The 27,349-nt window shown below is 39.1% G+C and overlaps 2 protein-coding genes across 8 annotated transcripts in view; both read right to left on the reverse strand.

The window, feature by feature from the left end:
* LOC108047781 (band 7 protein AGAP004871) overlaps nt 1–12,646 on the reverse strand; it is a 38,582-nt gene extending 25,936 nt beyond the window's left edge. For 2 of the 5 annotated variants that reach the window (XM_044457909.1, XM_044457907.1), the window contains exons 1-3: nt 11,950–12,646; nt 5,399–5,498; nt 4,730–4,741 (exon numbers count right to left, since the gene is read on the reverse strand). In XM_044457909.1, coding sequence (XP_044313844.1) covers nt 4,730–4,741; nt 5,399–5,498; nt 11,950–12,000 — 163 coding nt within the window. In that variant the 5' untranslated portion in view covers nt 12,001–12,646. Of the gene's footprint in view, nt 1–4,729; nt 4,742–5,385; nt 5,499–11,949 lie in introns of all 5 variants that reach the window. The other 3 variants (XM_044457910.1, XM_044457908.1, XM_044457911.1) reach the window with 2 other exon arrangements.
* A 2,378-nt stretch (nt 12,647–15,024) lies between these two features.
* LOC108047786 (UDP-GlcNAc:betaGal beta-1,3-N-acetylglucosaminyltransferase 7) lies at nt 15,025–26,888 on the reverse strand. Of its 3 annotated transcripts, XM_044458017.1 has the most exons (4): nt 26,804–26,882; nt 26,179–26,425; nt 16,999–17,931; nt 15,025–16,379 (listed from the first exon to the last, which is right to left on the reverse strand). In XM_044458017.1, the coding sequence occupies exons 3-4, from the start codon at nt 17,833–17,835 to the stop codon at nt 15,909–15,911; spliced, it is 1,308 nt and encodes a 435-aa protein (XP_044313952.1). In that variant the 5' UTR covers nt 17,836–17,931; nt 26,179–26,425; nt 26,804–26,882; the 3' UTR covers nt 15,025–15,908. The 3 variants fall into 3 exon arrangements, with proteins under 3 accessions (XP_044313952.1, XP_044313951.1, XP_016983628.2); XM_044458016.1 differs by having other exon boundaries at nt 26,179–26,888; XM_017128139.2 differs by lacking the exons at nt 26,179–26,425; nt 26,804–26,882 and adding an exon at nt 18,181–18,302.
* Nucleotides 26,889–27,349: the final 461 nt, after the last annotated feature.

The raw sequence follows: 27,349 nt of genomic DNA on the forward strand, positions 1-27,349 counted from the left end.
CCACAAGTTGCATTCACAAACACACACAAAACTCCTGAACAACTTGGGGCCAACTTTTGGTTGAGTTGGCCAACGCTTTCGTTTATTTAATTTCCCCTTTAAGCAGCGCTCGACCAGAAACTCTGTTAAAAAGTTTTCGGGCACAAAGTTTTCAGTTTGGACTGCCTCTTTGCCAGGACTCTTTTTTGTTTTTTTTTTGCACAGTTTCCTCACTTAAATTAGGACAACCACAAAGGCAAAGGCCACAACATCAACAATGTGCGGTGCAGCGACGATTGTCAAGTGAGCCGTACGTAAGATGGCGTTCCTGCTGTTGAGACTCATCGTAGTCAGTAGTTCGTAGTCCGAAGACCGTAATCCGGAGTCCGGAGTCCTTAATCCGTAGTCTGCCAAGCGGAACACGAGCACGGAGCAAACACAAAACACCGTACACGGAAACACGGAAAACTAATTTAATAACAACACGCCTGGGGGCATGCAACGTGCTGGTTGTCCGCTCTGCGTTTCCACAAGTCCGTCGTAGTTTATAGACCAATGCGAACTGAACGATGGTTTAAAACTTATTTACGTATTTATCGGGTATATGTGCCCTTTTGTTTGCACTCAGCCAACAATCGGCGGGTCGGAGCGGAGGGTCAAGGAGCGGGCCACAATTTATGCTAATTGCCATTGACAGTGGACAAGTTAATAGCTGGCAAACTACGGTCCGCTTTCCGCCTACGTTTTCAGCTCAAGGATGCAGGATGTGGACTGCCGGATGCCATGCCAAATGTAACGGAGACCATTCTCCAGATGGCTTTGATGCAGCGCATCCTTTGTCGGTGACAACCTCGAACTAGTTTACTTCGAACCAGATGCAGCCCCGAAATATATATTACAATATAAACACTCGGAAAAAGTATGGTTCAATTGTTGAAATTCGGTTTTATAAAGATCGTTCTTTAGTGACAAAATTCGATTTTTTTCATAACTGAAATTTTTTTGTATACAAATACAAAAAAATTGGGGTAAGAATTTAACTCTTTGTGAGCCTTTAAAAGCATTTCAGCTCCTACATAAAATTATCAAATTTCTTTAAAAATGATTTAAGAGAAACATAAGTATGAGGATAAATTTTAATAATTGTCTCTATTATTGAAGACTTAAATACAATTTTAAATATAAGACATTTTTGAAGATCAGGATAATTTCAGCATTTATAAGATAGCTAAATGAATGGTGGATGCCTCTGTTGCCTTTCAGAAAGGAGGTAATATATTAAGAATTTATTTCCAAGTGCAGCTCGATCCCCCACAAAACCTCACCCATTGTTGAAGATAACCCGCGCAACCGCCTTCATTATGCCAGTGTTCATTTGGCTGCCGCTGATGCCTTTGCATCAGTCAAGTCAAGACGAGTCAAGTCGACTTGAGTCATCTCGACCGCGTTGTCAACTGTCCCATCTGTGTCCACCCCCTCCCTCCCTCCGTCCCTGTGTGTGCCCGCCCCTCCCCAATGCCACTTTTTGGGCCAGCAAGTAGGCCATTTTAGCATGTTCTAAGGCCCGTCCACAACTACTACAACTGCGACTCGAGTCTCGACTTTCAACCGGTTGCTCCCGTGGGCAGAAAAACCGGCGAAAGGCGAGCGAAAGTCACGCAAGGACTCGAGCCTCGGCCATATCCTCGCCGATTCTCGGCTGGCATTTACATGCTTGCATAAACCTGAATATTTAATGCTCCTGTTCCCAACAACTGTTGGCTCGTTATCTTTGTGTTTGTCAAATTGTAAATATTTGAGAGGCAGCCGTTTTCATTTGTACTGCTGAGCAGAAAACTAATGCAACCGATGAGTTCAAGGCAAAATTGTGTAAATAGTACAAAAATACGGGTATTGTTTGGTTAACAATTTAAATAAACTGTGTAAAGATACATTTATGAATAATTCATTTGTTTTATCAGTAAAAAGGATTGGAAATGGTGTCACTTGTGGTACTCAAATGGGTTTTAATTGAGACATGTTAATAAGAGAGATGAAAATTGTGTGATTGCTTAAGAGGAATATTTGTATTTAGTCAATATTTTTAATAGAGATGTTATAATTTCATATTGATATTACATATTTGCCCAGGAAAAGTTCAACTTGGTTAGGATTATGGAAGTATAAAATAACAATGACTTAAGTCCCTATCTTTTTCTATGGCACATTCATTTTATATGTAATTATAAGTTATTCTTCTTATGTCAAAATTATAAATACAAATTAAAGTCCAAGCTAATACTCAGAATACTTATAAATTAATTACATTGAAAACAGAACACCTCTAAACTCCATTTCTCTTTTAAGTGTATCCCAGATAACTGCCAATAAGCAGAATTTGTTGCTTTTTGTTTTCCTTTTACTACCTGAAGCACGTAATTGCATTTTCCATTTTAAGCTTGGCTAATGAGCAAAAACTGGTCCTTGAATTGATATAAATTACACTAATTGGTTGCTTGGCTGTTTGTTCTAGCTGGTTGCATCACACACATAGCAGTTGCCAGGCAATATATAAGCTACATATAAACTGAAATTAGGACCCCACTCCGGGCAACAAGTTGAGACTGGAAAGTCTCCAACCAAAGCTGCTGTCCTGTTGGTAATTATCGGAATACGTATACGTCCTGTTGCACCACGACATGGTCGTATCTCGTGCTAACGCCACTTGTGCCAGTTCCATCGCCATTCGCCTTTTGTGCGTCAAATTAACAACTTCCGCATGAGGCCACACAAGGCACTTGCACCCAAATGCGTCATTTTCTGGGCTGCGTTGCCTTTTGTCTGCCAAGCCGTATTGTCAGGGCTTTTGGCCCACTGCCAGAGTCTGGCTAAAAACTGACGAGACTGGAGCCGACAGGGCCTATTATTGTGCTTTAATGGCAGCTAAACTGGCGAGCCATTTGGCCAAGATGGGACACGCCTCCGATGACGCCCTAATTAATAGGATTCTTAAAGTTTCGTTTCCCCTTGCGGGTTAAGGGTTTTCCGCCCCCCCTCTTAGAACTTTTCCGTAAAAAGCATTTGGCAATTGTTTGCCAACTATTCAATACTCAATTTCCAGCATTTAAATGCCTTGTTTCCGCTTGGCTCAATGTCCTTAGGGAATCCGAGCCCGATCGATATGCAATATCCTTGCTCGACTCGGGAACTTGGCCAGAATGGCAAGCATCCGCCGTAAAAGTTGTGAAAAATCTGTGCACATCAAGTATGCTTCAAACGTATCATTTGAATCTGGCTGAAAGGGGAAAAATCCTCAGACATTTGTTTTATTATTTTTTCTTCTTGACTTTTTCGGGTGGGAAAACTCATAACCGAAACTAGTAAGGAAAAACTTTGGCCTTTTACACGAAGCAAATGAAAAGGCTTGTGCTTCAAACTAGAAGTTCGCAAGAAACTAGGCTAATAACCATAAAAAAACATATTTAAGTTAAGATGGTAAAAGCTTATTGAAATATGTTGAACTAGATTCGATTTAAAGATGCTTTTAAAGTTTTTTAAAATTTATTAGTTTTTGTGTAATGATAAGATAAAATAAGTTCAGTTTTTTAACACATTTCTGCAATTCATTATAAACTTAAAAAAGCCAACACTAAAATGGTTCAAAAAATGTATCAGCATTAAAGTCATTTCAAACATTTTACCGAAAATGGTTAAGAAACAAAATTCATTCGCAGACATTGTGAATTATTATTAAAAGATAAAATCGTTCCAGAGTTTGCTATTAAAATGACAAGGATCTAAACTTTTTAAGAACAATTTGATAAGATCTCCATAACTCACTCCGAGTTTATCCTTTTTTTCTGTGCATCAAAGTAAAAAAGCCTGCGCAAAGTTCCCCCATGAAAGACATGAAATATTTGCTCTATATGGTTTTTTTTTTACGTTTGTGTTCGCGTCTAAGACGATTTTCTTAACTTTTGCTGCAGCATTGGGAGCATTGAACTGAAAGCTCCATTTGTTGGCAGCCAATTCCTGGGGGTTTTGTCTAGCTGCCGGGCAATACGGAAAATGGGGTTAGACTGCGACCAGCCAAGCGTTTTTAATTTCTTTTATTCCGACCCGCTTTTGTCATTGGCCTGCAAATGATTTGTTTCTTACTTTTGTTTTCGTTGCCACGGATAAATGCCAAGTTTATGCTAAATTTGTGGGTCGAACATGGCAAAGGGGAAAATTAACTAATGATGAAAAATGCCGTCCCTTTTGTGGGTGCCTTTTGTGCTGCCCGGTAATTTACAGCGGAGGTCAGCATTATGGTTTATGAGCTTCTGAGTTGGCCCCAAATGAAGTTGTCGTTCGGACGGACTGGCAAGCCACAGAGCAAAAGGCCTGCAGGCATATAGCACAAACAGATATTAAGTATACGCCACCCGAGACCATTTCCTTTGGCTGGTATATGTAAATGTAAATGTAATGCTAATGCGTTTCACACACAAGCGCACACCAAAGACCCACACACAGAGATAGGATGCATTGCGCATACGGCCTGTTGAACACTGGAGAGCAATCAGACACTTGTAAATATTTCATTTATGCACTCGGAACTTAATTTCAGGCTAAACTATCTCAATTGTAAATGAAATCATACTTACCAGCACATAACTTATGCGCATATTTGCACACACAGTTTGGATATTTCTAGTATTTGTACAAACCGAAACCGTAACCGAAATCGAAAATATTGTTATTAAAATATTAATCATGTTGCACTCACCAAGTCTACGTACTACAGATGGAGAGATGTGAAAGAGAAGCGTTTTGGTTGGTTGATTTTTGGTTGGTTAGTTGGATTTTGATGAGGCATTTTCGTTAGTTTTCGTTATTTGATATTGGTAATGCAATTTTGTACAGATAGAGAGCGTTCCAAATTCGTCGAATTTGTTGGGCAAGCATCATGAAATGAGTTTACGTTTAATATATAATTTAAAGGAAAGAAACTGGTTAGTCGACGAATTTACAAATTGCACAATTCTGTGGGTGTATGTTAAATAAATATGTATATATATTATATATGCTATAGAGTGTGTCGAAATGACGATTGCATCTACGCTTGGCTTAAATCTAGGCTAAGAGTAAGGCGCTGCATGTGTGTGGGGCATGCAGCGAGACATGGGCGTGGCGGAGGGGGATGCAAAACGGTTAAGCGAAATGTGAAACGCTATTTATTTGCCCCTCCTTCTGTTGTATGGTTGGTGGGGGGGATGGGGGGTTTGTATGTGGGGATTAAACTAAGTATGTCAACTGCAAAGCCAGTAGGTCAGGGATAGTGGTCCTGCCAGTTTTGTTACTCTCGGTGTGATTGGATTGGTAGTTGGAGGGGGTATGGTAGGGGGTGGAGGGATTCTCTGTTTTCGGCAGCTGCCTGCCTGCCTGACACACTTACTTTTCATGATCCGATTCCTGTACTCATCGTCGCGCTGCATGGCCACACTGCCACCGCCGTTGGATACCATCGAGCTCACTTGTTCCATGGGCACAATATCCTGCAAAAAGGATACAGCAAACATGAATGCAAAACTCCCATCAATCATACGAGTATATACCGCCCGCCATATGTTTTGCCCTCTGCTTATCAGGAGCAGGAGTTATGGCCATGGAAAGCCAGAAAAATGTGTGGCAACCTAATTAAGGGAAGGCGAAAAATGGCATTTATTTCAGCTGGCCCTGCGGCCATATAAATTTCATAAATTTCCTTCACGTTTTTAATTGTGTGCAGCAGTGAGCGCTTGTACCGAAAAATGAACTAGATAAATTGTGGGTTTTTTTTTCATGCGCTTTTGTTGAAGTGCCAACAAAGGCTTTCTATTTTTTTTTGCCCCCACTTTGACTGGTTCCAGCTGCCTGGACAGGAAGAGTCGAGCGGAGCAGCTGCTCCTGCCCAGCCAGCCGTGATATATTCGCCCGGATATATGTATCTGTATCTGTATTGTGTGCACTCAGCGGACTGTGCTCCCAAAGGGATGAGGGGGAGGGGGTTTTCAGGGGAGATTGAGTAAAATGGATTATGCTCGGCTCGTTCGTCGACATTTATTAATGAATTTACAGGATTAGCGTGGTAATAAACGCATTTGATCCTCCGGTTAGCTGATGCTGCTGTTCGTTCGGATTAGCTGGTGAAATGTTTTGTGTGAGTGGTTCTCACTGCACTTAAACACAAGGCAATGAAAGGATGTATAATAACTATAATATTTCACCATGATTGGCCTGATTTTATGTGGGAAAAGAGAGAGAAAACAGAAAAAGTTTAACCAGTATTCATTTTTCTTTATCTGGTTGAACCGCAAACTTTGTTATTTTACTCTTTCCTGATTTCTTTCGAGTCAGAAAGATAGCTTTTAATTTATTTCTTAAAGTATCAGTGAATTAAATGCTTTTAAAAATAGCTGAAAATCGCTTAAAGCCAAACACTAATTGAAGACTATTTAATTTCGCACCCAATTATATAAATAAAGGCTGGAAGGCGATTGCATTTCAACCAATTTTAAATAATGAAGATGTAAAGCAAATATTAATTTTTAAAAAATTGTATTAATTTCAAATGTAATTAACGGGGGGAAAGAGGATAATAAAATTGAAGAGAAAATTTTGTAAAGCAATACAAAATTGCATTAATGAATATATATTAATTTCCGAGATAAAATGTTTAGTTTTCATTACAGGTATTAATAATGGCGTAACACAAAACCAATTAGGGCAAAACAATGTACAAACTATACAAAATTTCACTCAAATAAAACCTTTATTTAGATTTTATCTAAGGCAAGGAATAAAGCAATAAATACAGAATAATTCAAAATGCAAGCTGAATTTATATTAATTTTAATTTAAATTAATGGACTGCCATCTGTAGTTTGTCCTATAAACATTAAGCCAGTTGAGAAAGCTTTTAAATTCTAACATATTTTTTAATTTATGGTCTCGAATCAAATATTAATTTTCTTGCAAAATTTTCAGTCAAATGAAAAAATTCAGGACTAAATTCAAGCCGAATAAATATTAAATTTCATTTATCTCAATGAACTGCAATCTCTGTTGTTTTATGTTGGCTGTTGATTTGTGTGGTGCCCTGGTGCTGAAGTTTATAATTTATTTTAGCAAATAATAGTTTGATTGATGGCCTAAAGTGAAATCCAATAAAAGATTTAGAGCCAAAATCTCGGAAAACAAACAATTTCCCAGGGGGTCTTGGGCTAAAATCAGCTCAGTCACTCACACTTATTGGCAAACAAAAAAGCAAAGCCATTTGGACAATGCAGTGGAAATGTGAGCCCCTCGGCGGGTCAAAGGGCATGTGGTAATGCGGCTGAGCACGTCACGTATTCGACATGTAAAATGCGCAATTCAATTTTGATCTAAACACGCATTATGCAGCATATTACGCATACGCCCTGTGCCCATCCTCAGCCCATAAAACAGAAGCAATTTAAATGTATGGCTCCTATGCGGAGTTCCGCCTGTTCCCACCGACTTTTCCTACTTTTCCGACTGTCATATTAACGGCCTTTGCATATTGAAAATGTTTTTCCTGCAAAATGTGACAAACTTTCGACGATGTCGTTGTGAGTTTTCCTTTTCGGCGTTGTTTGCTCGCTGGCTGCCTGCCAGCAGATACATATCTGACAATGTGCGGATGTGGAGGACTATAACCAGGAGTGTATGTCCCCGGATAACGGACGGCATTTGAGCACTGAGCACTAAGCCACCTGAAACTGAAACAGGTGGGCAAATGGCAGGAAAAGTCGGAGCGACAGGTTTGGGCTTCAATTAAAATGATGCCGAAATTGCTTTTTGTTTTGCAAATAAACTAAACCTGAATAGAATATCAACGAAGATACCCATGAATACTGGAAAATGTGGTGTAAACAAAGCGCACAGTAATTTGAATGCTTATTGGCTGAAAAGCCAATCTGAATAAAATTATATTGTCACTTAAAAGCTGAGAAATTAACAATGCATTTGCAAATTGTGGGGCATAAAATTGTATTGCATAAATTGTTTACTGAAACCATATACAAAAAAATGTGAAATTATAAAATGAAAATGAAGGCGAGAAGCAAATATTGCTAGGTACGAAATAATAAATAAAAGTGAATACATAAAATGAAAAGCCAATTAAAATTAAAGTTAACCATTGGGTAGGTAAACATAAATAAAGATTAAAGTGATAGTAAAATATACACATTTTTTTCATTTGGATTGGAATACACCTTTATGAGTTTGAAAATACAGGAACATAGGAAATTAAAAGGCTATAAAATCAAAACTTTGCCTGCCTGTGTTTATTGCTAGTTGTATAAAAGTTGAACCTAAATAAACATATAAAATGAAAAACCCATTAAAGTTGTGGTATAAAACCAGACCAACTATAAAACAAATACCTCAGCTAAATACTGTCGAATTTTTGGCATGAATAGTTCTGCCAAATGAAGTTTTATTTCACCCCAAAGTTGCCGCAAAGACTTGTGTGCAATTTGCATAAATCTCGTGGTAAGTTCTGGCACCCAAATGAGCTTTCAAACTTTCGATAAGACGCCGTAAGCACATTTCACCTTCGTCACCTTTACCAATTTCCCCTGCTCATGTGTTGACAGAACTTTGCCATTTTGCCATGACTGTGTCGCATCGATTTCAATTTGGCAAATTGTCGGTTTCGCTGCTCGGATTTAATTAAATGCAATTGCCCCGCCGAGGACACAGCGGATGAAATTCGATGTCCAGCTTGAATTGAATTTTTTATTCGCATCTGCCCTCTCCCCGCCGCGGTTTTCTCGTTTTTGTTTGAATTGCCGGAGCAAATTTAAACATTTTCATTTACTTTTCTGTCGGTGGCCTGTTCGCCACCATCCTTTTTCCACGCCGCTTTTCCAACAGCGACCTGCTACTTTGTCATGCAAATTAACGGGTATATTGTGGCGACATCGCAACCAAAACCCCCAGCTGTAAGTCACACAAAGAAGGGTCCTCGCAGGATCCCAACACGCATATGAGTACACTCAGACAACCACTATAAGGCAGGAAAAAGCATTATTTTAGAATTTATTTTGAATAAAAATTAAAAGAAAATTCTTCCTATTTTTCATCTAGAGATTCTTATAATTCCTTTTTAATTAAATGCAAATATTAGTATCTTTTTTTTAAGTTATAATCATTAATTTTATAACATTTAAAAGTAAAGACCTCCTGGAATTTCTTTCTCTGTTTATCTGTATTTGGAGGAGGTACTATATGCGTTGGTCATAAATAAGCCATTGGCGGGATTAGTGCGAGCGAAAGTTGATGGGCTGTACTTTACCGCATATGCATGTATGCTGAATAATTAATTTTTATTGATCGCGATTGCGAGTACTGACACCCGAGCCGCGTCTGCTGTTGTTTATTAGTTTTCTGGGGGCTTTGTCTGGGCCTCCTTTTTGTGGGGCATAAAGGGCTTACGAGGGTCGGGCGCCATTGTTCCCAATGTGCCGCATAATTATCAGCACACACTGTTGATACACTGGGCCTGCCAGGATGTTGGGATGGTGGGTGTGCTGTTTACCCAATTGTATCGCGCTAATAAAGTTAATGTGCTCGCTAAACTGTTGGCCATGACTCGCATTTGGCCCGGATGACCCTAAGCCAAGCCACCCGAAGCCAACCCATTTCAGGCCGTGCGAGAAGTGCGCTAATTGCCTTTCAAGTTGTTGACTGAACCATCCCATTGGCTTTCCCATTGGCTTTCCCTTTGCGTGCTCGGCTCTTGGCCTGGCCGGAACAACTAAGTAGTGCAATGGCCAACTTTCAAGTGGTGGTGAAAAATATCGGAGAACGAAAGTTTGGGGGATGCCAGCTGAAGACTTAATCGATGTGGCTACCAAAGTTATTTAAAGACGTCTCGGTTCCTAGGAATTTAATTAAATGGCTTTTTAGAATTAATCAATTAAATCTTCGGGTACTTATAAACTCAACCGATCCTCTTTTATTCTTCACTCTAAAATATTTAAGCGAGATAATTCTTACGAAATTTGTAGGTACCTAAAATAAGTTCTAAAATCTCTATTGAATAAATCCACAGAAAAAATCGAAACCTCAATAACCACCATAAAATTGCCAACATACGTAATTAAGGTAAATTAATTTTAAAATGTTTATTTTGCTTGCTTTTATTCAAAATCAAACTTAATGTTCAATTCCCAAACAAATATTAAGTTTCGTGATATTTAATTTCAATACAAATATTTACTTTTGTGTACATAAAACTATTTTTAATATTGTTTAAGTAACAATGCCTGATATTTAACTAACGTATTTGAACTGGTTGACCTTAACAACGTGCCATGTATTTGATTATACTTGTTTGCCTTTGGCGATTATCCTCTTCTGTTTGCGTTACAGCCATTGTGCATATTTAACTTTCACTAAAAAAGTATGTAGAGTATGCAATCAACCTCTGCACTCACATCAGTTTGAAATCCCCATATGGGCTTTTGAAACGCCTTTGACTTCCTCTACTGATCTGGTTTTTGACCCCGAACCACACTTAAGCCAAAGCCAAAGCCAAAGCTGACGGCAAGTCGATGACAAAGCAAATATTTGGAGGAAGCCCAGGGCAACGGAGACAAAGGATCTGGATCTGGGCTAATGCCTGGCTGAGGGTCCTCAGGTGGTGGTGCCTCATCCTCATCCACATTCTCCTCCTGGGATAACTTAAGCCAAATATTCGCCGTAAAATAAATGCGAATTGCGACAGAGCTTCGGCTAAGTGCAGTGTGTAACTGCAGCACTCAACAGACAGCAGCGAACTGATTAAATATCCGGGCCGCAGTTGGCGGAATCCGGAATACGGAATACAGAATCCCTGGCTCAGTTGTACTTGTACACTCAGCATAATGCGAGTCCATGTAGGGAAATGTAATTTGAACGCCAAAACAAACAGCGGGCTGGGGAACCGTTTGAATGGCGGCCAGGAAGGCTGCCAGGAAGTTGGGCAGGTGCTCGGGCTAAAAAACAAAGGCCGCCGCTGGATATTTACCCAGTGCCAGTGCAGCAAAAACGGCACAACCAGATGAAACAGCAGGAGAGGTATATAGCTGGAGCAGCAGCAGCAGCAGCAGCTGTGGGAGCTCAAAACAAAGCCTTGGTAAACAGCCGAGCAATGTGATTAAAAAATAAAGGAACACAGCACAACAATGGCAAACGGAGAACAGAGCCAAGACGTACACGGCGGGAAAAACTTAAAACTACATTTTCAGTAAGTGTCAGGCTCACAAAAGTTTTTTAAATAAATAAAAAATATATGTAAGTTTAAAGAAGTTAAGGTTTTTGTATAGTTTCCCACCTTTATTCAAATGCCCAATTTATGATTTAATTTATGATTATATTGTTAATTGAAATTCCTACAGATTATTAAACATTCTTTCTACAATGACAGAATGCTTGTCAAACTTGAATAATCTTTATTAATTGGGAAAGATACATAAACAAGTTCCTGTAAACCTTAAAAAATCAACATAACCTTTTAAACGTTTAAAATTATTTTTAATTCAATTAATTAGATGCACTGAACTTATTTCTTAACTTTTCAAAAATGTACTAATACTTTTAGTCTCAAATGATAGGGCAATCAATGCTTTTTTGAGTAAGGTCAGGTACTTTGAACTCTCCTTACTTCCTATTTTTTGGTATACTTAAAAATACCCAAGGTATTGCATATATTTCTTCAAAGCTATTACTTAAAATAATAAACAAATTTTTAGATAAGTTTTGAAACTTTAGTATTACCTTTTCTTTTAGGTTTTAGTTGATAAAAAAAAATTTTTAATCACACTATATTAAGAGACTTAAAGTATATTTCTTCTTAAATCGATATGGTAGTTTTGAAGTATTATTTTTATGTTTTTTTTTGTCTGCAATTGACGTTTGAGTAGTAAGGTAGGTGGTTTTACAAGTGGGACTCACCTCGTAGCGTGTGTCGATTTCTGGCAACTTCTGCAGGAACTCCTCGACCATCTTTCGTTGCACGTGCGCCTAGCACAGCAATCACACACATACACACACCCCTACGCACTCACACACACACACACGCACACTCGTACACGCAAAACACAGATACAAATAATATTCAAATTGACACGCACTAAATGAAAGTTTCTGCTTATCAATTATGGACAACTACTAATTACTGCTGCTAGGCTTAATTATTTAGGGGTTCTTTGGCATTGACAATTGTTAAAGCTGAAACACCTGTTGTTGTTTTTATTTATTTCTTTTTATAATACTTGTATGTCACACACGGGGAAATTCGTAAGTTGCTGTCCTTTTTTTTGTAACTGATCTATGACTAATCTAAGTTTTTTGCACTTTCCGTTGTTGACTTTTGTGATTGTCCTGTCCCCCGGATGATAAATTTTTGGGGGTGTGCTGTATAAATTTCTGGTCACTTGGCACTAAAATTGGGCGGTAGTTTTTTGGCCCACACACACTGGCCCGAACAAACGGAGATACAAAGATACAATTCTGATGGAAGCGGAGTGAAAAAGAAGCTGAAGCTGCAGCGGAACCAAAACATGTGCCAAACTCCCTCGGAAAAGCCAAACTCCTTTGGGCCTACTCTGTGTGTGCGAGAGACCAACAACCAACAAGCGCTGTCCGTTCACTGTCGTTCAGCACTAACAACAAACTGCAGAAAAACAAAACATTTATAGCCAGGACACACACGAGGCCCAAGGAGCCCCGAGTCGTATCGACACGGCCCGAGCAGAGATGATGTTCTAAAAACAGCCTAGCCATCTCGCATCGCCGAAAATTGACGGCAGCCGATGCTGGCCGATAAAAAAAAAACAGAAAAGTGTGGCGCGCTTTTGGGCGCCGGCGCGAGGCAGCTGAAAGGGGCAGCAAAAAGGACGACTCCTCCGCTCCTGCGACTCTCCCAGTATGTATAAGGGATTCTGGGGATTCCCCTCTCAGACTCTCGACTTGACACACATCGAAGTGCGGAGCTTGCGGTCCAAACAAAAACAGCATCCAGCGGAGCCGTGTGGATCGCTTTTCGAGTGTCGAATGCGGAGTTGCATGTTGCATGTTGCTGCTGCCGCTGCTGCTTCTGCTGCTGCTGTCCCTTTGTTTTGCCAGCACTTGTAAATAATTTGCAGCTAACGAAGGCGGCGCCACTCAAAGAAGTCTCGCTGGAGGACCCTCCTTCCACTCTATCTGTCCTGCTATCTGCCGCTGCTCCTGCCACCGCTTTTTTCCTTCGTCCTGCCTGCTTGTATTTCTAAGTCGAGCAGTTATCATTAATCTCGAGCACTGCACACATGCTCTTAATCGATTGCTGTCAGCGGGTCGTGTTTGTCTAGCAATTACCACCGGAGCAACAACAATTGAGCCCAGGGGAGAGGCACTATAACGACGCATAAGACTGCCCCCAACGCTATTGAAATCGGGAACTGGCTCAGGTAAATCAAGTAGCTCGTTAAAAAACTACAACTGATCTAGATCTGGTAAGAAAGACTGGGTTTTACTTTTGACAAAACAATTTTTAAAAGATTTCTTTAAAGAAATATTTTATTCATTTTTAAAGGTAGTTGAATTATAGTATATTTAAAATATTTTAAATTTAAAAATGGCTATCGTGTTTAAAAATTGGTAAGATTCTTTAAAGATAAGTATTTATAATAATTTATAATAAAATGATTACTATTACAGCTTTAATACTTTTTAAATCAGTAAAAGTCTTAATTTAATTTTTTTTTATTCAGTATAAGTCAATGAAAATGTTTTGACAAAAGGAAAGTTTAAGTACAGTTCAATTCAAATCCATTTTAAATATATTTCGAAATTTCTATAATTCGCTTTCTAGTAAAGCTGATCATGGAAAAAAATTCAATTAATATTCAGTTAATTCAGATGGTACCTCAGCACTTATGAAGTGAAGGAGTGCACTTCCTGTGACATTATAAAGCAATCAGCGATAAGTAAGAAAACCCTTCGGTAGTTCGTTTATTGACTTGATTGCCACGTATTGAGTACTTACCGAACCCATAGCTGCCATGTCCTGTCCGTTCGAAAGTAAATATTTAATCCCTAAGTTGAACTATGTCCGTACTCGCTGGCCAGTCGAGAACCACTGAATGGAGCTCGGCTAATCAGCAGCGAAATGGTCGCTATAATGCAACAATTGGCTTCCCGCACACACGTCATCGAGGGTCCTTTTTTTTTGCTACCCCCCTTTTTCCTTTCACCTCCGAATGTCAATGTCAACAACACACCGTGGGAATAAAAACAATTACTTGTCATCAGGTGCACAAATACCTGCACACCCTTCCCTATACCTTTGATCCAAAAATAAGTGCCACTCGAAAATTAATTCTCCGCATTTCGATTCTCTGGTTCAACGTGGCGATTTTAAAGTCCTTGAACGCAGCTGCTTAAATGGGTCTTTGGTTTCCAGGCTCGCAATGAATTATTTACACGGCAAACAGGTGAATTAGCAGAAGTGCGGGCGTGTCCTGGCCAAGTGCAAATATGACAGAGGCACGTACGTATTGAAGAGCTTTAAATTATTCAGAAAAGGTCGTTTGACTGAATATTTTCAAATTACCCGCCAAAAATTTCCAATTTAAAGTAAACAAAGTTGCTTGCTGTGAAACTCTCTTTGATATTGAATTTCCATATAAATTCGGTAGGAAGGTATTTCTTTAGATCCCCGGATTGTATCGGCTTAGCATTCTCTCTTTTCTAAAAATGATGTTTTTGAATTTCGCGGCAAAATTTCATATTGAATAAAGCAGCCCGCTACAAAAGTCACTTTGCTTATATATTGTCTCTGCACTCTTTGCTTTTGTGGACTGCTTGCTTTAAGACTGAAATAAAGATTATTGCTATGAAACTATAGTTGACACTATAGTTGTCTCTTTCTCTTCAAACTGCTTGCACAACTGTGAAGCAGTAAATTCAAATCTAATTTTAAAACTTACAAAATTAAAATGCACTTTTTTCGTTTGAGATTTGTATTTTGAAATGATTTTCATATAATTTCTGACAAACTTGAACATTTAATTAATTTTATTACACATTATAAATTTCATTTGTTACAATTTTCGTTCGTTCATCGTTTTTAGCGTTTTCGGACCGTTCAATTTGCTAATTTTGTTTTTGATATTTCATGTTAACGTTCCTGGCATTTCTGTTCCCACTTAAGTTATTTAAATTTCATTAAGAATATCCGCATAAATGTGTACGCCTACGCAGACTCAGAATCTCCATCCATTGGCATTACTGGAATACTAGGATCGAAACGATATAGAGAGATGGACAGCTACAAAATACATACATTTACAAAAAATAGTTAAATATTATGTAAGCACGGCTCGCTCCGCAATTCTTTCGTCCCTACGTATATATATATAATTTAATCATGCTGCCCATATCGAATTCAATATTTGGTTTGGTTACTCACTGATTTCACTAAACTCTTGAATCCTCAGTTTGTCTGCTTTGTTTATAGCTTTCTCCTTTCATTTTATTTGTTTAGTTTATTAAGTACTATTGTAGTTTTCTTAAGAGCTAAGAGTTGTGCCTAATGTATTGCGCTCATTTTATCGTTGCTGCTGGTTTGGAGATTGGTGTTCATGGTTAATGTTTCTGTTGGTGAGCGACTCGCATTGGATGTACATGACTATCAGTATAATCCTTAGAATAGTTACGGTTCATATGATACGAATGATTGTAGGCAGGTGGTTGGTGGTTCACTTGACTTGCAATGTTCCGTTGTGTTCGTCCCGACAAAAAATGCTACCTATCATTAATCAGTTAACATTAGGGATAACTACGAACTTAAAACTTAAGCTTAACGAAACCCTAAAACTGAACAGCCAAAGAAACTAAACGTAATCCATCGAGTGTGTTTGCCAGTCAAACTAGCTGAGGCCGGTGCTCGTCTGCGCCTCGGAAATGTTCGCACTTGGCACTTCTGGTGCTGACTTGGAAGCGGAGGTTGCAGAGGATGCGGATGCGGATGAGGAGGCGGGATGGGTGAGTAGTGGCCTCTGGATCCTGTCCAGCGCCATCTGCCAAATGGCCATGCTTTCGTCCGGCAGAATGGCGTGATTGGTGAAGAGGAACGGGGGCTCTTCAAGATCGGCCCCACCGCCGAGCAACTTGCGGACGTCCTTCTGTTCGAGGTAGTACTTCAGCTTGGTGATCTTGGTGCCCGTCTCCTCGGCCAGGATGCCCGTGATGAGGACGTCGTCTACCCAGAAGTATTTCGCCTTTTGCGCCGCCTCGAACAGCCGACGCACTACGTCTGGTGCATAGACGATGGCCATTCCGGGACAGTACTCCGGGTAGAAGCGGTTCGGGTACTCCTTGTAGGTCACCCGCCACTTGGACTGCAATAAAAAGAGATTTTGGTTAGTAGGTTGTCACTTGAAAAGGGATTTCATGGTATTAATATTATCTTCCTTTCACTGGATAATATTCACAGAGTAATATTATTACATTTATATTCGGGGTGTCAAAGAAATCTCTTCAAAAAAATTGGCTTGGAGTTTGTATAGATGGACATACAAACAAATTTTGGTTTTATCTTGTATTGATATATGTACATTCAATTTTCAACCGAATTGGGTTCGGTCTGATTTTTGTGACAACTCCCTTGGTAATTCTTATCTCACTAATAACTCAGTTTGCGTTAATGCTAATTGATTTTTAATCAAAAAACAGAAATTCTTCAAGGGTAGCATTATGACAATAAATCACGTTTTCTCTCAGATTTTAAATTTAAAAGGTTAGTTCCTCGGAGAAAATTAAGATTTTTTTGAATTTAATGAACATTTAAGATGTTAACCTTAAAAGAAAAAAACCGAAAAATTCAACACTTAGATTACTACAAATTGCATTGCAAAACAAACAAAAACCTGGCCATAAAATTTTCGCTGATAAGAACTAGTAAAGCGAAAAATCAGTGAAAGTGTAATCCAGTTTTGCAAATCACTGAGAAGCACATACCCGAAATGTCCGCTTGACCCTCGACCGATTCACAGACCGGCAGAGGAGAAGATCCGGATCGAGGAGCATCGAGTGCTCCGGCAACGAAGGAGTGGCCAAGTACTTGACCAGCTGGGGCGTGTTCATGAAGACATCGTCGTCCACTTTGACCAGCAGCTGGGCATGCGCACACTTCTCGTTGAACCACTTGAGGGCCATCACATGCTTGTAGGTCATGTTGCGATAGGCATCGTCGAAGTTCCCCTGGATGAGATCGCCGTGCAGGTGGTTCTCGCGTCCCAGAAACTGCTGCCATTTCTCGGCGTTCTCGCCCACTCCGCCCACCAGGAAGATGACTCTGAGGGGGGTGTGGTCGATGTAGCTGCGATCCGCCCACGTTTGCCGGATGATCCGCCGCTTGTCAATGTTCCTCACTGCCGAGTGGACCAATACCAGCACCTGAACATCCTTATCACAGGCGGGCTGGTCCATCAGATAGACGAAATTGGGCAGATCCATCAGGTGCATACTGCTGCCAGGGGGGGCGGGTGTTTGGGAGGCCGACGGCGGCGGGGGCGTGGCCAGGTGGTGATTGCTAACTAGGCTACTATCGTTATTACTAGGTGAGCGACTAGGCTGGTGTGTTATTTGGTTTGGTTTGCTCCTGCTACCCCTGCCACCCCGGCTCCCCCTCGTCGGCGGCTGTGAGGTGCTGCTGCTGCTGCTGCCGCTGCTACTCCCGCTGAAGTCGGCCATGATCTCCGCCTCCAGCATCGGCGACTGCTGCACACTGACCAGCCAGATGACCAGGCACACATTGATGCAGATGAGCAGCAGGCACAACGATCGCTTGTCCATCCTAGCGGCTTCTAATTGTATCTAACTCTATTTCCGGACACCTCAGACGGAAGCGTTTTCTGCGTGCTTTGGCCATTTAACTCCGGATCCAAGTGGCTGTAACGGCAAAAAGGTAAAAGGAAACGGTTAGTAAGAACCACTTAAGACCCATTTCCCACTGGCCTATCGCCAAAGCGATAATCACCTGGAGCATTAGGGCAATTGGCTGGCATGACATGTTGTTAATTTACTAAATGGCCAGCAGCAGGTGTCAACAGGTCTCACATGAATTAAGCGAGGAGCACACTATCTTTTCAGACAAGTTCACTGAACTGACGTCATGCAATCGATGCCAATGAAACGCACCTGCCATAATTTATTCAAAGCGGCAGCGTGACACCTGATGGATTCCGGGGGACATCCGAAACTATACTGAAAGTGCTCCCAGGCAGTTTCCACGCGCTCGCACTAATCGACAGTGAAAAACGCTTAAAGATAAGTTCAAATTATTGATTTATTTGCCGCAATTGCGATTGCTTTTTCAATATCGATAAAGGAATTCCTAGGAATCAGTCACAACTTTTGCTGAATTATTCTACTGACAACAGAATCGATGACGTCCCATGACTAAAACCTTATCGGAAATCGAGTAGTTAATCGTTATGGAAGTGCAAACATATTAATTGGCTGTACTATAAACCGCGGTGGCTACTCGGACTCAATTTGATTCACACACTTAAAATGTTCAGCTATCGGAAATGGGTGTTACGTACATATCTACAAAGTGGCGGAATGTTTTTGAATACATTAATTTCGCTTATCAAACAAGGCAAACAAACGTAATTACCTAATTAGGTGAACCTTAGAATAAAAAAAAAGTACTCAATTATTCTTAAAAAAAAAGTCAACGGAATTTTTTGGCAAATAAACAAAGAAATCAGTAACTTGGTTTAGATGGTATCACAGTTCTTATATTTCAAAATTGAAAACGAAAAGCATTACCTACTAAACATTTTTTCAAACGGTAGCATTTGATAACTTCTTTCTCAATAAATAAATCTTGAACAAAAAAATCATTATCAATATTAATTGACAATGTGTTGCAGTTCGGTAGTTGGCAATTTTGATAAGATTTCAAAATAAAGAACTTAAGTTTATCTAATCGGGTTTTAAGTAAGCGATAAATTAGACATTTATTTTAAGACTTTGATAGCTTCTTTCAGACAAAATGGCTTCCGAAGTACTTGAGATAGATTTCCACCACTTAAAACTCATAAGCCTACAATAAAGAAGATAATTATTCTGGTGAATTGGGGGTTCAGTAGAATAAGGCTCCCGACCCGTGCCTTATTCTACTGTTCATAATTTTACTTTTGACTTTAGCTTCTCCTTATCCACATTGTGTTTTCTCTTGTCTGTTTATATATATTTTTGATATTTTTGAAGGCAACCGGAAGACGCACTCATGCACATGTCCGTAGATAGTGTGCCAGAATAAAAAAGGAACTCTTCAGACTCGAACGAGAAACCCAGTCCGAGGTGTTCTCCAGTCACGTAGTTGTGTCGAATGTGCACATGAGCTGCAGTATAATTGAAATACATTGTACCGATGGCTCCGTGGAATATTGAAATAGTCTTGAGTTGCACTCATCTGATTATCCGTTTGTGAAACGCTCCTTTGGGAGGTTATTAAACAACATCTGCGATAGCTCTTTCTTGATTAGATAGCCTGTGAGCTCCCGATAAGATTACTCCCCTAATTCCAGACGAGTTGTGCCCCTATTCCGCCCTATATTTCAGCTATTTAATATTTCATTGTTGCCATCGAAAGCGTCACAACTTTGAGGCCGGAACAACACGAAACGTTATAAAATTGTTATACTCATGTAAATTCGCCGCCAGAGTCAATAGTTCTCTATAGACATGATGGTTAATGTAAAAAGGTTGCACTAGCTTGTTGTTAATGGTTCATGGTAGCACGCAACTGTTTCCAAGGGACGACTGTGTCCTTTTGGCCACGGCACCGAGATCTAGGGAAAATAAAATTGGAGTTTGGGGTTAACTGCCGGATGCGCCTGCCTCAAGATATGCAAAAACTAATTACAACTGAGCCTTTGACCTTTGCCAGCTGTTCGGTAACAGCAAAACTGGCCAAAAACAACCAAGGCCGGAATGCAATGCAAAATGAAGTTTCGCTGCAGCTCTGACTTCGAGGGTAGTTCTATCAGAAATTTACTGCCAGCAGTCACGATATTGTGCTTGTTAAGGATATTAGAAATAATTGTATGTCCACTTTTATTACTTTTTTAAAAATCAAAGTGAGTTGACATTTTATGTTACATGATTAATTTCACTGAAACTTTTAAGTTTTTAAAGCTTTTTGAACAATGTAAATATTACAACGAATTGTAACCTAACGGAAAATCAATTTAACAGATTTAATAATACTTTAATATCAAGTTTTTCAATTACGTTTAGCAAGCAATCGATTTTTGTATGTAACCCACTGTGACCTTAACTTTGTAATTAATTATAGCGACAATTATCTGACGGTCCCCCGGGAAAACCCTGAGAAATCTTCATAAATTATCTGGATGACCGGCATGATATGAATTCAATTAAGAAATTACTTTATTGGACCTTGAACTAAACGAAGTTACTACAACGTTGATTATGTCCACATAAAAAAGAAGATATAGGGGTCTTGTTATTATTTGTAATAAGAAAATGTTTATATTTTGATCTTTTGGCAAATGTTTGAGTACGATTTCAAAAGCTAAGAAATAAACTCCCTGAACCAACCTATTTTTCCCGCCTCTTTGTGCAAACATTGCGCACAAACCTCACCTTTGTTTCCATTAAAGTACTCACACCTCTCGTAAACTTTACACAAATAAGCCTAGACTCCGAGAAGCTATATCACGGGGGCAAAGGGAGGTTTTATATGGGGTGTGGGGCTGGGAAGTTTGCCAAAGGCTGGCATTTTGCAGTCGATAAAATGCCAGCAGCAACGCCAAATAACTTTTTCAAGTCGAAGGTTAAATTTTATCGTGGTCTGAATGGGCAACAAAAACATCAGCAGCGACAATAGATTCGCCTGCAGTTCGGGGCCGGGCGTCTTCTTTTGTTTATCTGGTATCGTATCGTATTGGGCTTTTGATTAGTTACCGACCGGCACTTTTCCCTCGGAGGAATTGTATTCATTGAATGGCAGCAGGTTGGCACTGCGAAAACTTGGCTGCTGCCCAAAAACACTTTGAATGCCTGTCAGGTTGTCCCTCACTTGTGTTCAATGCAACATTCACGTGCAGCAGTGTTGCTTTGTGGCAATAGCGATCAATCGGGAGTATAATATTTATATATACCAAACAAATAAATACAATATGAGAGCCTTCACAGCAATAATTTGTATTATTCCGACTTATTACATATCAAGCACTTAGTTGCAACGGGTAATTAGCAACTAAACTACTTTAAAGTATAGAAAAACAAACAACAAGCTTTTACCATAAGTGCAGAAAATTGCAGTTGTATTTGCTAGTTGAAGTTAACTTGAATGCGAAGTTACGTTATCCAATTGTTATTCAATTGAAAGTGTGGAAAGTGTTCGGGGTTTTTTTTTGTAAGCCGGGTTCTGCCAATCAGCTTAAGATTACTTTTTAAGCGGAAAAAACAGCTTTAAGTGTGGATAACTTTTAAACCGGTTTTTGGCGAGGCGATGGTAATGCAAGTCACGTACGTAACTTTTGTTTGTTTAAAAAAAACGCAATACAAAACAAAATCGAAAAAAAATACTTATTCCTGAGCCTTCTTTAAAGAATAAATAGGTGGTTATCTGCATTTTATAATTAGACGCCCCTAAATGCATATTTCTAAACTATCATAGCATTTAGTTTAGAAATTTGCATTTAGGGGCGTCAGTTAAATAGTGCACAGTTATCGCACAACTTAAATTGTAGTGTTAGCAAACTATAAAAATTCATTTGATGACTAATATCCACTATAAAAAGCATTTGAATATGATAACATGTATTTAATTGCCTGGAATTTTCTTCAATTGATGCGGGGCTATTGTTAACGCGTCAGAGTGAGGCAAATTCTGGGAACCTGAAGCATGGAAATGCGCACAGCTGGAGATCGTATATATGTCAGAGTAATCTGAAGACATCTCGAGAGCCCGGAGAGCGTTGCATTCACCACTTGGCATCCTGTCGCCGTTGTCAAATGGGAGTCAAGAGCTCAAGCATTAAACTTTAAGTCCCCGCCGCCGGCTAGACAAATGTCCCTCACATGTTGATGGCTCACAAATGCAGCCATCCATGTGTGCCTACAAACATTCAGATTGTATACACATGCCATATGCAGACACACTAAGAAAAACTCAATGGAACCCAATCAATTATAGTCTGGAGGAATTAAAATTGAAAAAAACTTCTTGTCTCCAAGGTCTAGTAAGTTAAATATCAATTTAAATGTAAATTGGGCAAATCAACGGTGGTATTGATATAGTTTATATTATATTATTTCTTGGGTTCACACCATGTTTTTGACTCTTTGTCGGTTTAAACCGATTTTTTGAGTGCATGCATCATGCTGAGGACCACGGAAAACTCTCCCTGCCCCAGATGTCGAAAAATGTGAGTCAGCGGCTTGAAGGAGTTTCGCCGACTGGCAGAAAAATATAAAAGTAGGGGGAGGTTTAGGAAAACCCAGTCGAGTTTGCTGCTGCTAACATGCCGCAATTACAACATGCTGAGGGAGTTTTTTCTCTGCCGACAACATTTTGCGGTTTGTGGGTGAAACTGCATAGGCAACAAACTTTTCCCATTTTCATTTCCATTTCCATTCCGACAGCCGCACGCACACTCACGTCGGCAAACAAATTGCGGGGCAATGCTAAGTAACGATGCCAGACAGATATTTAGGCGAATGCAACTGGCAACTGTGCGGGGGCGTTTGTTAATGTGCTTGCAATCGCAATCGCAGTGTTAGACATCACTGGCAACGGATGCGGATGCAATCTGCCCGAGACTCCGACGGTTTATCCGCCTCCTTCTCGGGATTTACGAGCCTCTATCTTGCGACACGTCTTGCCCAATTCCTGTGGCATGGCTTGGGCGTTGGCCTGCACTCACAGAAACGAATCCAAGCCATGTGTTGAAGGAGAGATAACATAATAACATCGAGCATTAACAATCAAGAATTTTTGAGAAATATTAAATATTAAAACATAGTTCATAAATATAATCTACCGTGTTAGTAAAATGAAGCCATGACATTCAAATGACATACTGCTGGTACAATAACATCGGGCATTAACAATCAAGAAAGTCTAGAATCGTAAAACATACAATACTTAATTTTAGAAAATTAAAATGTATTATTAAATAAATACATTTTTATTTTGTTCAAGAATAAATGAAATAAACGCATCTTTTTTTAACGAGTATGTTTCAGCATATTTTGCTTTAATGACTTATTTGTTATTACTATGAAATTCTTATCTCATCATTAAGGAATTATTTAATACTAGGGAAATTTCTCGCAGTACAAAGCCACAAAGCCATAATTAACTCATCCACTGCAGCCTGCGGCCGTCTAAAATACATAGTTGCCTGTGTGCCTTCGTCAGGACATGGATGGCGGAGTTTCCTGTTGCCACATAAAGTGCAGAGCATTACTCATAACCCCAAAAGAGGGATCAGAAGAAGTGGAAAGGGGAGTTCGGGTGGAAGCACGACATGGCGACGACAAATGCATTCGGCTTGATTGAAGGACACAGCAGACTGAGTGACAAACCGGCGAACCCCGCAAATTGGCAATTAAAAAGCCAAAGGGGAGAGGTAGTAAGTAGAAAGCCCGTGAAAGAGAGAAATTAAAATGCAAAATAGAGGAACCGGGACACGCCCAAGCGAAGAGGAATGGAAGGGTCCTGCCTATTTTATAGCCTTCCTGCAGGGTTGGTCTCTCGCACGCTAAATAATTTATGAATACATATACCTTAGCTGCGTATGAAAATTTAATTACGCGCCTTTTGTTTACATTTTCACAGGCCAGCAAGCCAAAGTCCAGTTTCTGAACCCTGGGCAAAACGAGTTTTGTGCACGCATTCTCAGAATTTCTTTGGGCTAATGGACTCAATCAAAAAATACAATATGTTTGTGTTTAAATTGGTTAAGAAGGAAAATATAAGAAAACAAAAGAACCTGGGCGTCGCCACGCTGAGCTTGCCGAAAACCACAATACAAATTCTTGGGCGATGACTCACTTTTCTTGGTGATTGGAAGATCACCTTTCCGACCATTTTCTTGTTTCACATTTTAGTATAAACTTTTTATTTGCATATCTGCATTTTATTTTCCTGGCCTCACATTACGAAGAATTTCGCGATTTTGAAAAGCGCAATTCTTTGTTACTCTTGCAATGTTGCTGATAAAATCGCACTCACAGCCGATTATAAGTAAACATAATTATTTTCCAGAACCAGGGGGCATTGTAAAAATGTACGTCTTAATAAAATAGAACTAAAGTTCGCTTCTGTGTTATATTTTTCGACACGTTTCTGGTTTTTATCTATTTACACGAGCAATAAATAAATTCTAAATACTCGCAATATCCAGGGAACATTTTCCACATGTGCAAATATTATGTGAGGGAGGTTGCACCTCTTTATCTTTGAATTTGGAATACCATTTTAGCTTGTGAAAAAACATACGTGTACATACTTATACATGTAAGGTAAAATGAGATAGTCTACATTTCACCGTCTGTAATAACAATAAATTTATTTCATACTTTGTTCAAACAAAATATATTTTTAAGAAATGGGTCAACACTTTTAAAACACTTTTGTGAAAGAAAAAACGTTCTTAATAAAACGCAGAGAACAAATAAAGATTTTCGAAATCATAATTTAATGAGAAACTGTTGTCATTGTCTCACAACAATGGCAAATTAGATATTTAACAACTTATTTTTTTGAAAAAGGAATTCGTTTTATATTGCTTATTGAGATTTAAAAATTGTTACAACAAAAATCAGTTGAACCCAGTGATTAGTAATGAATCTCAGATCGTACGTATTCAATATCGGGGAGCAGCGAGCGGGAGTAAAAGAGAAAGCAAAAAGCTCAAACCGCTGACGTTGACGTGACGTTGGCGGCGAATCTTGGGGTCACTGTACGGGCCAATAAATGTAACACCGCTAACCGTCTAACGCTTCGCACCACCACTTATCAGTGGGCCAGAAGCACAAGTGGGCGAAAAGTAGCAACAACAGCGGATACGCAAACAAATAAAGCGAAGACAATGTTCTGAAAGGCCACCTAAAAAAAATTTTAAAATTCATATGAGAGAGAAAAGCAGTCGAGAGATATGGATATAGTAAAAGAGAGCTTGGAGAACGTGAAAACGGCAACAATTAAAATTTAGAGCTTTGGATGCCAACGAGCATGTGATTGAAGATTTAAAGTGATAGAACTAATTTATGGGCTTGAAACTGACAGTTTACATTTTTATATTGACTAAGATCAACAAGATATTAATATTTAATTAATACATCAAGAAAATATATGTTTTATTATAAAAATCAATAGTTTTTAAACATTTTCTGTAATTTAATGCGAAAGCGATTTCTTTAGTAGTCTTAAGCCACGCAGAAACAAAGAGAGATATGATGATCAATTTTTGTATTTATATATATCGCATGATTATGGCAAGTATAAATATGAATCGGTATTTATAAAGGTATCGGTATTTATTTATAAAAAAAAGTATAACAATTTACTGAACAGTGCTGCTGTTTTATCGATCTATAGAAAACTGAACAAGTGTAGGTTCCACTGTAAGTGATTAAGTAAACACTCTCGCAATGTTCAGCAAACACTCACGTGGGGGGAGAGACTGGAGGATATGCAGAGGGAGAAGGGGCGAATCGGCACAGTGGAACGGGCCAAGGCCAAGGTGCTAAAAAAAGCGAAAAGGAGCAAAGGAGCCAAAACGGTGGCAGACAAAGAAGCATGCGTGCCACTGTGCCTGAACTTGTTCAAGGTCAGTCCTTAGCGACAGCGACATGCTAAAAAAAAGAAGAAAATTCCAACCAGAAGAGCATACAGGCAGTAACAATAACAAAACCTCGCTGGCCAAGTTAAAAGCGGCGAAAAGAGCGAAGGGAAAAGAATACAACAAAAGAGCGAGCGAGAGAGCGACTGTGCGCCCCCGCAGCAACAACAATGGGCTGCTGTTCAATGATGCTGATAAGGAAAAAGACAAAAACCCTCAAGAGCACACAAGACAAAAAAAGATAAAGCCCCAGAGCTGGCTTAATTAATTTCTGAAATTTTATGATTTTTATGATTTTATTCACCTGTTTTTGGTTTTCTGCGTTGCCTCTTCATTTGCCTTCCATTTATCCTTCCAGAAAAAAATTGTATTGGTTGTTTTTTAGTAAATTAATTTGCAAAAGAAACACACGCACACGCACCCATTTCAGGTAACAGTTTAAAAACACAGTTGGAGCGAGAGAGACAGCAAATTGGGAGTGCTAATTTAACACACACGCGCACACTGTTGTGAATTTTTATATATTTTTGGCAACAATTTGTTGTTGGCAGCTGGAATAAATTTATTTAACACAATTTTCATGCACACATGGACACACCAATACACACGCGGCGAAAAGGAATGCAAAAGAAGAAGAAGATGCAGGCTGAAGGATGCTGGGCCTGGATTTCTTTTTTTCACTGCGCCTTGTGGGCGTAAAAAACTCTTTTAGTCACTTTGTATATGTTTTGATTTGTTGCCGTAAGATTCTTTTTTTATGCGTAATGTTTTTTTTTTAAATATAAACTTAAAAAAACATAAAAACCGCCACCACTCATCGAAAAAACCACAGCGCGGTTAAAATTTATTTAACATCTTGTCATAATTTCAACAGTTTTAGCTGTACACAGTATCAATTAGTAGAAAATTGTAAACGGCGTTATACTGACAACGATTGCTATTTTTTCCTAGTTTTTATATATTTTTTAATATTCTTAAGTGGGAAAGAAAACACAAGCAGCGCGTCTAAGTGAAATTCACAGAGTGAGAGGGTGCTAAATGCTCGTTCGCTCACAAATGTTATAATGCTCTTCTCTGTTAATGCGGCGAAATTCTCTGTTAACTGCTACAGTGGCGTAGAAACTACGGGGGATGGTTATATATTACTCAGACGAACTTTCAAGTATCGAACTTTCCAAAATTTGAATCAAGTTAAGCTACTGGCTTATATTTAAAAAATATATTTAAATAAAATGAGTAATTTTAACTATTCTCTAGCTTGAACCAATCGTATATATTTTGAAAGGTTCTAGACAAACTTTTTGCCTATCCTGAAAAAATATTTGGAATATATTTATTGAATATAGTTCATTTATCAATTTTCGGTCTTTCAAATATAAAAAAGTTAAAAATTATATATTTAAAATTCCTTCTGGTAACCCCCACTGGCCACAACCTGAATACACCACTGAAATGTTACTGAACGAGAGACTCTC

Source organism: Drosophila rhopaloa, unplaced genomic scaffold (assembly GCF_018152115.1).
Source record: "Drosophila rhopaloa isolate 14029-0021.01 unplaced genomic scaffold, ASM1815211v1 contig_163, whole genome shotgun sequence".
NCBI classification, from domain to species: Eukaryota; Metazoa; Arthropoda; class Insecta; order Diptera; family Drosophilidae; genus Drosophila; species Drosophila rhopaloa.